This window comes from Hemiscyllium ocellatum, chromosome 21 (genome assembly GCF_020745735.1).
Source record: "Hemiscyllium ocellatum isolate sHemOce1 chromosome 21, sHemOce1.pat.X.cur, whole genome shotgun sequence".
Lineage (NCBI taxonomy): Eukaryota > Metazoa > Chordata > Chondrichthyes > Orectolobiformes > Hemiscylliidae > Hemiscyllium > Hemiscyllium ocellatum.
Window position 1 is genome coordinate 61640312 of NC_083421.1, and position 12998 is coordinate 61653309.

General features: G+C 44.3%; 1 protein-coding gene across 4 annotated transcripts in view; it reads right to left on the bottom strand.

Moving 5' to 3' along the window:
* The window catches only part of nup214 (nucleoporin 214), a 187973-nt gene that overhangs the window by 119640 nt on the left and 55335 nt on the right, over nt 1-12998 (bottom strand). For 3 of the 4 annotated variants that reach the window (XM_060841579.1, XM_060841581.1, XM_060841578.1), the window contains exons 22-24: nt 11144-11368; nt 7763-7891; nt 5763-5871 (exon numbers count right to left, since the gene is read on the bottom strand). In XM_060841579.1, the coding sequence (XP_060697562.1) occupies nt 5763-5871; nt 7763-7891; nt 11144-11368 (463 nt within the window). The remainder of the gene's footprint in view (nt 1-5762; nt 5872-7762; nt 7892-11143; nt 11369-12998) is intronic. The other variant, XM_060841580.1, reaches the window with a different exon arrangement.

Here is a 12998-nt window from a genome sequence, read left to right on the forward strand (position 1 = left end):
TTTCAAAGTTGCGTGACCAATCAGGAACAGAAGCCCAGTTTTCAGGAAAATGAAAAACAAAACTTTTCACTGGACTTAGGTATATGTGACAACATTAAGTTAAATCAAAATGCAATGGGAGTGCTTAGTGACGGAGACAAAAGCTACGGTAATATACATAATCTAAACTGAGAATTGTGTCATTTTCCTGGGCTCTCTGGCTCAGGTAGGTCAAGTATTGAAGGGTCATTTTTAAGGAGTACATAGCTTTCCCAAGGGAAAGAGAGGATAGAGGTACAGAGATCGAGATCAGAGGCTGAACTTCAAAAGTAACTGATTGGTTGTGAAACATCCTGAGGCTACGATAAAGCATTTTTAAAACAAGAACACGATGTTTTCAAGGTGAAGTTGGCAAGCTTTGCATTCACATCAACTAGTTCACACAACAACAGCCCGAGCATTGAACTGAGCTGTCAGGTTGGAAACGAGGAAGGAAGAAAGGGGAGTCATTAACACTCGCCAATGATGAGCCAGCAACACTGAGTGCTTCTGACATCCATGGCGAGAGGACCTGAAATATGGAGCAGTCATGAAAGGGTGCAAGGAAGCACAGGTTTGTCCACTTCACATTTCAACAGGATTCATAGAATGACCAGCCTGTGACAAGCAAATCTCTTTCAAAATTTAATCTACTTGTCTGACTGACAAGCCACTCAAAAAGAAAACTACTTCAATTTCCCAGAGCAAGAAATGTCACAGTACAGTTCCAGTTGATTCTAATTAATGACCACTAACAATGTATTCTGCCGTCCTTAATATTATTGCATTAATTTCACAACATGGAACCAAAGGTTCTTTGTGCCACAGCTCTCTCACTGCTCAAACCTTTCCCCTCCCATCCCACTTTGAGATCGGTCTTAGAATCTATTCATTTAACCAGGATTTCTCAATCTAATCACAAAATAGTCTTGTGTGGTTGATCATCACGTTTGGTCTGACAAGAGACTGATTTTTTTTCCCCGCTATTAAAGGCATCAAGGAGAATGGGGAGAAAACAGGGGTAAGACACTGAGATCGCAAATCACCCATGAGCATACCGAATGGACAGACTTGAAGGGTCTCATGGCTTACTTTGCTCCTAGGCCCTGTTTCTACAGCAATCTGCTGAAGCACCTTGGAAGGTTTTACTGTGTGAAGACACTATCGAAATACAAATTGTTCTTGAAACAGAGCCATTGTGAGGCAGTTAATGATGCCAATCAGAAACACATTACACGCATCATTGCTGAGATTAAGATACAGGGCACACGCTCCTCAGAACGGACCTGAACATCACTCTGCAGTCACTGCATTGCCTGATTTGAAAGTAACTTGCATGTTGTATTGCCCAAGAGCATGTTTAAAAATAAATCAGTAGGACTTCAGCAACCCTCTCAAAGCCACTGTGTAGTAGTAATAAACTGGGACAGCTGCCAGTGTTGAAATAAATGGGAAATGCTGACAGTAAAGCACAATGGAATTCAGCAACAACAGGACACAAGGTTCATGGACAGGAAGCTAGCTCCTCCAACGGGAGTTCAAGTACAGAAACACAGAGGTTAAAATGGAAGAAACTCTTGAGGCAAAGGCAGCTCCTGAGAAAGATGCAGAAAGCAGATGCTTTGAGGCGCCATGGAGGGTGGGGAGATACGATAAAGACAGCATCTATGTTGGCCACTGGTCAGAATGGGAACAAACCCAAAGAGGAGCTGCTGAACAAGACAGGAATATTAGAATGCCGACAATGTGGAAGCAGGCTATTCGGCCCCTCAAATCCACACAGACTCTCCGAAGAGTATCTCACCAGAACCACTCCCCTACCTTCTCCTTGTAATTCTGCATTTCCCATGGTTGACCTACCTAGCCAGCGTACCTTTGGTCTGTGGGAGGAAACTGGGGCAACTAAGGGAAACTGACACAGACATGGAGAGAATGTGCAAAACACTACACAGACCATTGTCCAAGGCTGGAACTGAACCTGGGTCCCTGCCACTATGGGGCAGCAGAGCTAACCACTGAGCCACTTTGCCACCTGAGTCAGGCTGTGGTCCAAGTGAGGTGGGTACAGCAAGCCAGAAAGTGAAAGAAGGCTTGGGGAAACAGAGGTATGGCAAGATGTGCACTCCAGGAGGAGGAAGCAGAGTGCAATGGGGGAAAGGAATACTGATTGTAAAGAAGGCAGCAATTCTAAAGCTGCAATTTCAGAGGTCAGAAAGGTTCATGCCCCTGATATCTGCTAATTCATACAGTCTGGGCTTTCTCTCACTGAGAATTGATAGTGGCACAGGGGATGGAATATGCTGAGACTTAAAATGTGAACCACGTGAAACTGCTCACCCATGCCAATAAACAGCAGCTGCCTCGAAAGGCTGGGACATGATTTCAACATCAGTGCCAGGCCTTTCACTAAAGATGCACAAAGAGCAGCAGATTGCGGTTCTATTAATCACTTCAAATCAGAGATCAATAGTTGCTTAACGGAGTAAGGTAGATTAGATTAGATTACCCATCGGCCCAACAAGTCCACACCGACCCGCCGAAGCACAACCCACCCATACCCCTACATACACCCCTTACCTAACACTACGGGCAATTTAGCATGGCCAATTCACCTGACCCGCACATCTTTGGGCTGTGGGAGGAAACCGGAGCACCCGGAGGAAACCCACGCAGACACTGGGAGAACGTGCAAACTCCACACAGTCAGTCGCCTGAGTCGGGAATTGAACCCGGGTCTCAGGCACTGTGAGGCAGCAGTGCTAACCACTGTGCCACCGTGCCGCCCACTAATCAAAGGAGATGGAGTAAAGGTGCTCCATTGGAGTTATGTACAGACAGATCTGCCATGATCTTAATGAATGGTGAATGAATGAAAGAGCACTGGCCTTTTCCAGGGATTATACATTTCACCCAGTTCGTTTTGATACTTCATTTTATACACATGCCATGTGAAAGGATTCTGATCCAAAACAGATTTCGATTGTTCTATACCAGATACATCCCTGCTTACAGATTAACTGGAGCATATATTACGGTCTCACAAAGATTAATAATAGGAACTCCGCTTCACCAGAAGGCTATTAAACTACAGAGACATCTGCCTTCTAATCCTAAACCACTGGGATTCAGTTTGGTCAACTCAGCCCGAAACCTCCGCATGAATATAGACTCTCCAATCGTCTCTATAATTAAATAAATGCTGTGTGGGGTGCTCCGGTAACTGACAGGTCACAGGCACACGGGTAGGACCATGAGGCTAACATGTAAATCCCTAAAGCAAGCTCTCTGTAAGGTGAACCCACAAAATCCATTCCGACCTACTCTTGCTACACAGTTCTGAAAATGTTTGCTTCAGTCCGCACAGGACATTGTAAAAATGTTTTGCTGGAGTGATAACAGTTGAAAAGTTATATCTATCTGAAAAGATTAAAACAGGCCGGGCTCATTTGACTGGAAACAAAAAGATCGAGGAGGTGACTTGATCAAAGTGATTAAAATTATGAGAGGATTTGATATGATGATTCTGAAAGGCAGACCAGGATACGAGACCATAAGAAGATAGTCAGCAAGGAGGAATTCAGTAGAAACTTCAAACAAAGAATGGTTAGAAACTCAGTACCACAAACACCGACGGACAATGGAATGCAAATGCATTTAAGGGGATAGGCTGAGGTTGTAAGGAATAGAGGAATATGCTGATGGAACATGAAGACAACGGATATGAGTAACTTTGTGTGATGCATAGGGGCACATAGGGCAGAATCTGTGCTGTAATTACCATATAATATGGTACAGGAGACAAATTGGCCCCAACTCCAACTGCAAGCTTCCCCTTTCCCAGTGGATTCTGACCATTCTAACCTACCGCCCTCCTAACCTGCAATCCTCTTCCTGACCTCTCCGCCCCCACCCCACTCCGGCCTATCACCCTCACCTTGACCTCCTTCCACCTATCCCACCTCCATCGCCCCTCCCCCTAGTCCCTCCTCCCTACCTTTTATCTTAGCCTGCTTGGCTCTCTCTCTTATTCCTGATGAAGGGCTTATGCTCGAAACGTCGAATTCTCTATTCCTGAGATGCTGCCTGGCCTGCTGTGCTTTGACCAGCAACACATTTGCAGCTGTGATCTCCAGCATCTGCAGACCTCATTTTTTACTTTTTCATTCTAACCTGAACCAGAGCAGCAATAGTGCCACCTAAAGGCAAGCTGACAAAGTGCAACATCACCCACAGCGCAAGAAAATCAACTGACAATTTCAGATACTAAAATTCTGCACAAGTTAACAAAGAAGATCACAGATTCAACTCAGTTTCACCAGGAGAAAGGCAAATAAATCTCTGAAGTATTTCTTTCTTTCACAAAGTACAACTCCTATACCTTAGAAGATCATTAACTTTACGTGTTCTACTAAGGAACACTATCGATACAAAAATACCTTGAAAGTAATTAATTATGATGGAGAGACAAGACAGAAAATAAGCCTGAACTTACATCATGTTCTGGTTAATGAAGGGGAGAATAGGTAAAGTAGTTCACTTCGCTACTGTACGCACAAGTCCCACTAATTGATCCCTGGATTTAGTACTTAATAAAATTAGCTGTCATATAATCACCTACAGAACAGTACCCAGAGAATGGCCATTATGGCGCAGTTTATACATCTACACAGCCAATCAAGAAAGTGCTTGGACAATCTCGCCATCAGACTAGAGTTACCAATCTGAACTTCAATTCAACTCAAGTCAAAACAGGATCAACAAGATCCCACACTTATTTTTCATATTATGACTACATTAAAGCAGGGAACAGCTGTAAATACATCCACCTACAGATGGTACTAAGGTAGGAATTAGATCGCATGGAGAACAACAGAACTGTAGTTTGCAGAAGGACGAGTGGGCCGAGAAATAGTACAACACAATACATTACAAAATATTCTAGATTTCCAGCATCTGCACTAAGAGCAGATGAGACTGGGAAGTACCAGCACTTGTGGGGACAGAAGCAAAGGTAACTCTTTAGCTCAATGACCTGCCACCGGTCTCGAGGGCCAGTTCCTGACCTGAAACATTAACTCAGTTTCTCTCTCCACAGAATTGTAGCACATGCAGTGTGACAGTGAGTGGGAGCATGCAAGAAGGAAAGGTGGCTGGAGATAACAAAAGACTGAAGGGGCCATGGTGTACTGTCTCTTAAAGGGTGGTGGTCATGAAGTGTTCAAAAGCGTTAAGCTGGTGTACATGAGGCGTCTTCAGTTCTGACATCACACTTCAGTAAGGCAGCAAAGGCTGGAAGGAACGCACTGCAGACGCTCCCGAATGACAGCAGGGCTCAAAGGAGTAAATTATTAGGGCATTGCATAAACCTGGTTCATCGTTCCTTCAGCAAAGTGGGCCTGCTAAAATTGGGACATTTAAAATGATAGACAAGATAGATCGATCGATCAACAGATGGATTGAGAGAAGCTATTTCTCTTGGTGAGTGAGGCTGGAACTGGGTCATCTGAAGGTGACGACAGGAGCAGTTTGTCACTGAAAGGGGACAGGCATCAAGGTGTGGAAGACAGAGTGAAAACACAGTGCTGCCTGATCTAACAGAATGGTGCAAAAGACAGCAGGGGTTGGACAAACTCCTGCCACACCTATAAAAGAGAAGCATTTAAAACAAGCAACTGAAAAGGAGGAGTCCAACTCACTGATGACAGTAGTCTGCATTGCCTTTTACCTGAGGATGGTAAACTGACCTGTGGACAGATGGTGGACCCGGAGGCAGGCCTGTACTGGGCAGGATTGGAGGCGCAATGGTTGGAGGAACTTCTTTTTGTTCAGGCTCTGGGAAGGTCGCACTTGCAGCTAAGTTTGGCAAAAAATAAAATCAAAATTCAAATTAAAACAGTATCTCTCAATTACACATGTTTTCATGTCACTAATTGAACAGATTTACTGGGCTGTTAAGGCTAGTGCTTTATCGTTGTATGTTTAAGACACAAATTACATTCTTGTAGCTAAGTACAAACATGCAATTTACATTCGCTGTATGGCACATCTGAACATCCCTCCTCCGATTGTCACTGACCTACTTTAGTTCCTGTTCTGGGAATGTTCCAATTTTAAAATTGGCATCCTCATTTGCAAATCCCCACATGGTCAAATTTCCTCCCTATTTCTGTAAGCTCTTGTCACTATGTAAGCCTCTGACCTACCTGTGCTCCTCCAACTCTGGATGAACTGATTTTAACTGTCCCACTGTAGATATCCATGCTCTCACAAACCAAGCTTCACGCTCTGCAATCCCTTTCTGAAACATCTCCCCACTTCAGTACCAACTTCTCCTCCCTGACAACATCCTTTTAAACCGACCTCTTTGACCAAGCTTTTCGTTGCTTATCCCAAAGTACCTTCATATGACCCATGCTCAAGTCGGGGGCCCTGCTGATGGTGTGACAATCCTGAAGCACCTTGGGATATTGGAGGTGTTATATTGGAAAATAAGAGGAGTAGGTAATTTGGCTCTGAGTCTGCTCTGCCATTCAATATGATCATGGCTAACCTTCCAACTCAGTACCCTGTTCCTGCTTTCTCCCCACACCCTTTACACCCACGAACGATATCGAATTTCTTTGTAAAAACATTCAATGTTTTAGCCTCAACCACTTCCTGGGGCGGAAAATTCCAGACTCACCACTCTCTGCGTGAAGAACTTTTTCCTCAGTTCAGTCCTTAACTTAAGTTGTTGTTGTTGTTTGATATTATAAGGTCATTGCACAGTTCACATTCTGCCAACCTGAATTTTTTTTTAACTAAGAGCTTCAAAGCTAACCATCTTTAGGTTGGCAAATGACAGTGCGATCCTTCATATTTCATGTAAGGTGGTGTCTCATTCAAAGACAAAATCTTGCACAATCTCTAGGAGCAGTTTATGGTCAAATTCAGGCGATTGGTAGCATAGTGATCAAACAAAGTCATTTTCCCTTTTCCTCATCATGTTTCTCAACTGAAGACCACTTCTACCTTCACGTAGTTTGGCTGCATCTTTGTCTTTTTCAGCTTTAGTTTGGCTAAAGAGATGGAACTTCAGAGAGTTGCATGAAGCAACCACTTCAATTCTTTGCAAATGAAATGAATAAGCCAAGCTGCAATGGTGGGACAACAATTCTGAGGGCACCCTCATGCCCATCCATGTCTCCCAGGTCACTGCCGGACACAACAAATGGTAAGAAAAAGGAACAGAATAAATCTTTGGAAGGTCAGGTGGAGCAGGGATCCTTAGGTCATCGTTTGATTTCCATTCTCTCCCAACAGCAGTGGGTAACGATAAATTTAAGGAGTCAAATTTATTTTGTGGCATTCATGATATCTCAGAGGATTTTACACCCAATCAAGTGCTTCTGACAGCAGTGTGAAACAAGGCAGTGAGTTTATGGGGACAGGCTCCCACAAATAAATGGGAGAACGGCCAGCTACATCGTTCTTTAAAAATACTTCATTTCGGAACAAATATCAGCACACTCTCTGCCCTTCTTCGGAATCATGGCCAAAGTATCGCTAAGTCCACACGGGACAGCAGGTGGCATCTTGGTTTAATGTCTCATTCAACAGTCTGCACCTCTGGAACACCGCATCCTGGAATCTACCATTTTCTTTTTTTCTTTAAAGCCAAGACCAACCTCCACAGCAAGGTGAGCACCAGCTGCCCCCACCCCCACCCCAACACAGGCAGCTTGCGCTCAAGTGGCTTAGTTACCTGGCACCTGACTGGTCATCTGTCTCCGGAAAGCTGCCTGAGCAGCAGCTTGGGCAGCTGGAAGGCTGGTGGCTGGCTTCTCAGCCACTGGGGTTCCAAGTTTCACCATCTTACCTGTTGGCTTTGGAACTGATGAGCGTGGGAGGGGTGGGAGGAAATAAAGAGCAAAACAAAAAAAACAAGCTTTTGAGAGGCCATCTGTGCAAATTATGAAAGCTTCCAATATTGCAACAACTCCATTTACGTAGCATCTTTAATGGCATCAGCCGCTTTACCAGCAGCATTCTCAAATAAAGTGTGGCACCAAGCCGCATAAAGAGATATCAGAATAAGTGACCAAAAGTCTGGTCGAAGAAGTACATCTTAAAGAATGTGTAAAAGGAGGAGAGAGATCAATAGATAGAGAGCTCACTAGTAGAGGTGTGGAAGAAATCAGAGATACACAAGAGGCTAGAATTGGAGGAATGCAGAGGTTTTAATGGTTTTAGGGCTGCAGGGTATTACAAATATAGGGAGGCAAGAGCACATGGACCGATTTGAACACAGAGTCAAAGAGATGTACAGCACGGAAACAGACCCTTCAGTCCAACTCGTCCAAGCTGACCAGATATCCCAATGCAATCTAGTCCCACCTGCCAGCACCCGGCCCATATCCCTCCAAACTCTTCCTATTCATATACCCATCCAAATGCCTCTTAAATGTTGCAATTGTACCAGCCTCCACCACTCCCTCTGGCAGCTCATTCTATACGCTCACCACACTCTATATGAAAAAGTTGTCCCCCAGGTCTCTTTTTATCTCATTCCTCTCTCACCCTAAACCTATGCCGTCTAGTTCTGGACTCCCCCACCACTGGGAAAAGGGAGGAGATGCCTATTTATCCTACCCATGCCACTCATAATTTCTAAACCTCGATAAGGTCACCCCTCTGCTTCTGACACTCCAGGGAAAACAGCCCCAGCCTGTTCAGCCTCTCCCTGTAGCTCAAACTCTCCAACCCTGGCAACATCCTTGTAAATCTTTTCTGAACCCTTTCAAGTTTCACAACATCTTCCCGATAGGAAGGAGACCAGAATTGCACGCAATATTCCAACAGTGGCCTAACCAATGTGTTGTACAGCCACAACATGACCTCCTAACCCATGTACGCAACACTCTGACCAATAAAGGAAAGCATACCAAATGCCTTCTTCACTATCCTATCTACCTGCGACTCCACTTTCAAGGAGCTATGAACCTGCACTCCAAGGTCTCTTTGTTCAGCAACACTCCCCAGGACCTTGCAATTAAGTGTCTAAGTCCTGTTAGGATTTGCTTTCCCAAAATGCTGCACCTGACATTTATCTGAATTATACTCCATCTGCCACTTAGATGAGAATTTACAGCTTGAGGCTCGGTGAAGCCATGAGTCAATGGGGCAGCAAGTTAGCAAATGAGAGAGAGAGAGATTTGGAAGAACTGTAGATCATGGAGGTTGGAGGCTGTGAGGGGGAGCGCTGGGATCGGCAAGAATGGTAATGACAGCATGAATGAGCTTTCACTGCCACTAACTTGTTCTTCTGGAATCAATTATCCATGGCTTGAAGTCACCGTCTACCTAAGTAAGATAAAAGCTTGATTGCTGTGGGATGACACTGCCACTGTTTCTCTAAGGAAGTGATTCATTGCCTTTCAATTGGACAAAGCTGAGTAGGGAGGGGCATGAAGAGAAGGAATGAGTTGAAAAACGAATTAGCATTGGTTGATGATTCCTTGGTTGTGGTTTATTCTCTCCTGCCCCTATGTCAAAGTGTATTTTGATGGATGTTCCTCAGCACCTCAGCTTTTAAATAACAGTAAGTTCCTTTGGGATCGTTAGCATTACGCTTGCTCTCCAAATCCAAGAGTTGAGGTTTCCTGAACAGCCTTAATAATGTGAACTATCTGCATCTCGTCGTATGGTATCTGTCAAATCCATGAAATCACTGCAACACTTCAGAAAACAGGGATGAACATCATTTAGTGAGCTACACTGGAGATGGGCAAGACACCTTCAGGGCTGTCAGATAACAAGAACTGTCGATACCGAGATAGTCTCCCCAAGTGGAGAATCTAGGCATCACTGTTGCTGTACAAGATGGATATCAGAATCAATGTCTTTATTTGGAATGGCTGGGATTCTCTCTCCCAAAGAGCAGCAGGTGCTCAGACAGTAAGGATATTAAGATTGACATTGATTATTGCGTTCAAGGAGAAATGAAGTGATGTGAAGTGAAAAACACTCGAGCAGATAAGGTATCAGCTCCAAAAAGAAAAATATTAAGTTAATATTTCAGACCAATGACCTTACAAAACAATGGGGATGTAAATCCATAACTCAAGTCAATTACTACAGTTATGAAATTAGACGCCAATACGTCCCTCTGGAATAGGCTTATTCACAAAACGCAGCACTATATATCTGCTCTACAGTGACCAACCTACACTCCCAAAAAAATGCCCTTCACCTGCGTACCTTAACAAAATAATCAACATTCCATGAACAGGGAATAATCCAGGATGGTCAAACTAGGGTTTAGAGCCAGAGAGGTGAAAAGTGTGGTGCTGGAAAAGCACAGCAGGTCAGGCAGCATCCGAAGAGCAGGAGAGTCGACGTTTCGGGCATAAGCCCTTCATCCTGCTACTCGAGCGATGCCTGGCCTGCTGTGATTTCCCAGTGCGACACTTTTCAACTCTGATCTCCAGCATCTGCAGTCCTTAGTTTCTCCTTTAGAGTCATGGAGATGTATAGCACGGAAACAGACTCTTCAGTTCAGCTCATCCATGCTGACAAGATATCCTAAATTAACCTAGTCCCATTTGCCAGCATTTGGCCCATATCCCTCTAAACCCTTCCTATTCATTTACCCATCCAGATGTCTTTTAAAATGTTATAATTGTACCAGCCTCCACCACTTCCTCTGGCAGCTCATTGCATACATGCACCACCCTCTGTGTGAAAAAGTTGCCCCTTAGATCCCTTTTAAATCTTTCGCCTCTCACCCTGAACCTACGCCTTCTAGTTTTGGAGTTCCCTACCTCGGGGAAAAGACCATGTCTATTTACCTAATCCATGCCCTCCATGATTTTTATATACCTCAGTAAGTTTTAGCCACAATCAGTTTGAGTGGTGGGGCAGATTCAGGAATCCTCTCTCTTTGGGCAATATTTATCTTTCAATCGATGTCACACAATAATGGCATTATCTGGTCATTTATTTCACTGGCTGTCTGTGGGAAGTTCCTGCCCTATTTTTCCCACAAACAGCACTGAATTACAACACAACAATTGGCTAAGAGGCAATTTGAACTGGTGGAAGACCAAAGGTGGGACAGTATTTGTTTTATATTTCGTGCACTTACTTGTGGTGGCAGTGGGACCAGCTGGAGGCTGGCCTTTGCTGTAAGGAGTTGACTGCGCGGTAATCGCCGATGGTGGAAAGGAGGGCAGCCTGGTGACAGGAGCATGTTTTAACTCTTTGGCCTGAAGACCTTCATAATCCAATCGGAGCGAAGTAGGCTTAAGACTCGACTCTTCCAACTCACCGTAACATTTTGGTGATAAAAAGGCTGACCTGGATAGATTAGCTGCAGGGGACAAATAAATGGACAACACACAGGTTACGCCCCCAACAACAAATAACAAGGGTACTGTTTCTTAAAGAAACTGATTTGAAAGTACAGACCCACCAGCAAGCTGCAGTACATGCAATAGGCAGTCCAATGTGAGCACTGCCATTGCAATACAGCAAGAGTATTCTTGTTTTGGAACTTGTCACCCATTTCTTTCTTCCTCTACTTCACATTAGGTGCTGTCAATATTTTATCAAAAACTCTAATCAGAGGGTTTGGGGAAATTAAAGTAGACAAGGGAGTAACTGGACATTAACCAGGAGAGACCAATTGAGTAAACACAACTTATTTACCTATACAGTGTATTCAAACAGAACAGGTACCCAATGAACACAGTCCGTCAATTTCTCAGCAACAAACCCAACAAGCAGACAAAACACGTCCAGAAACCCTAGCCACTCTCCCCTACATCAAAGACATCTCAGAAATGACTGCCAGACTACTCAGACCCCTTGGCATCATGGTAGCCCACAAGCCCACCAACACACTAAAACAAACACATTCCATGAACTCACGACTCGCTGAGTAAAGAATCCACCCTAACATCTGTCCTATACCTACCTCCCCTTAATTTAAAGCTATGCCTCCCTCATAATAGCTGACTCCATACATGGAAAAAGGTTCTCACTGTCAACCCTATCTAAACCCCTAATCATCTTGTACACCTCTATCAAATCTCCCCTAAACCTTCTTTTCTCCAATGAAAACAGCCCAAGTGCCTCAGCCTTTCCTCATATGATCTTCCTACCATACCAGGCAACATCCTGGTAAACCTCCTTTGCACCCGTTCCAATGCCTCCACATCCTTCCTATAGTATGGCGACCAAAACTGCACACAATACTCCAGATGCGGCCGCACCAGAGTCTTATACAACTGCAACATGACCTCAGGACTCCGGAACTCAATTCCTCTACCAATAAAAGCCAGTACGCCATATGCCTTCTTCACAGCACTATTTACCTGGGTGGCAACTTTCAGAGATCTGTGTACATGGACACCAAGATCCCTCTGCTCATCCACACTACCAAGTATCCGACCCAGTACTCCATCTTCTTGTTACTCTTACCAAAGTGAATCACTTTACACTTAGCTACATTGAACTCCATTTGCCACCTTTCTGCCCAGTTCTGCAGCTTATCTATCCCGCTGTAACCTGCCACATCCTTCCTCACTGTCAACAACTCCACCGACTTTCGTATCATCCGCAAACTTGCTCACCCAACCTTCTAGCCCCTCCTCCAGGTCATTTATAAAAATGACAAACAGCAATGGTTCCAAAACAGATCCTTGCGGAACACCGCTGGTAACTGCACTCCATGATGAACCTTTACCATCAACTACTTCCAGCCAGCCAATTCCTAATCCAAACCTCCAACTCACCCTCAATGCCATACCTCCGTATTTTTTGCAGTAGCCTACCATGGGGAACCTTATCAAACACCTTACTAAAATCCATATACACCACGTCTACCGCTTTACCCTCATCCACCTCCTAAGTCACCTTCTCAAAGAATTCAATAAGGTTTGTGAGGCATGACCTGCCCTTCACAAAACCATGCTGACTATCCTTGATCACATTATTCC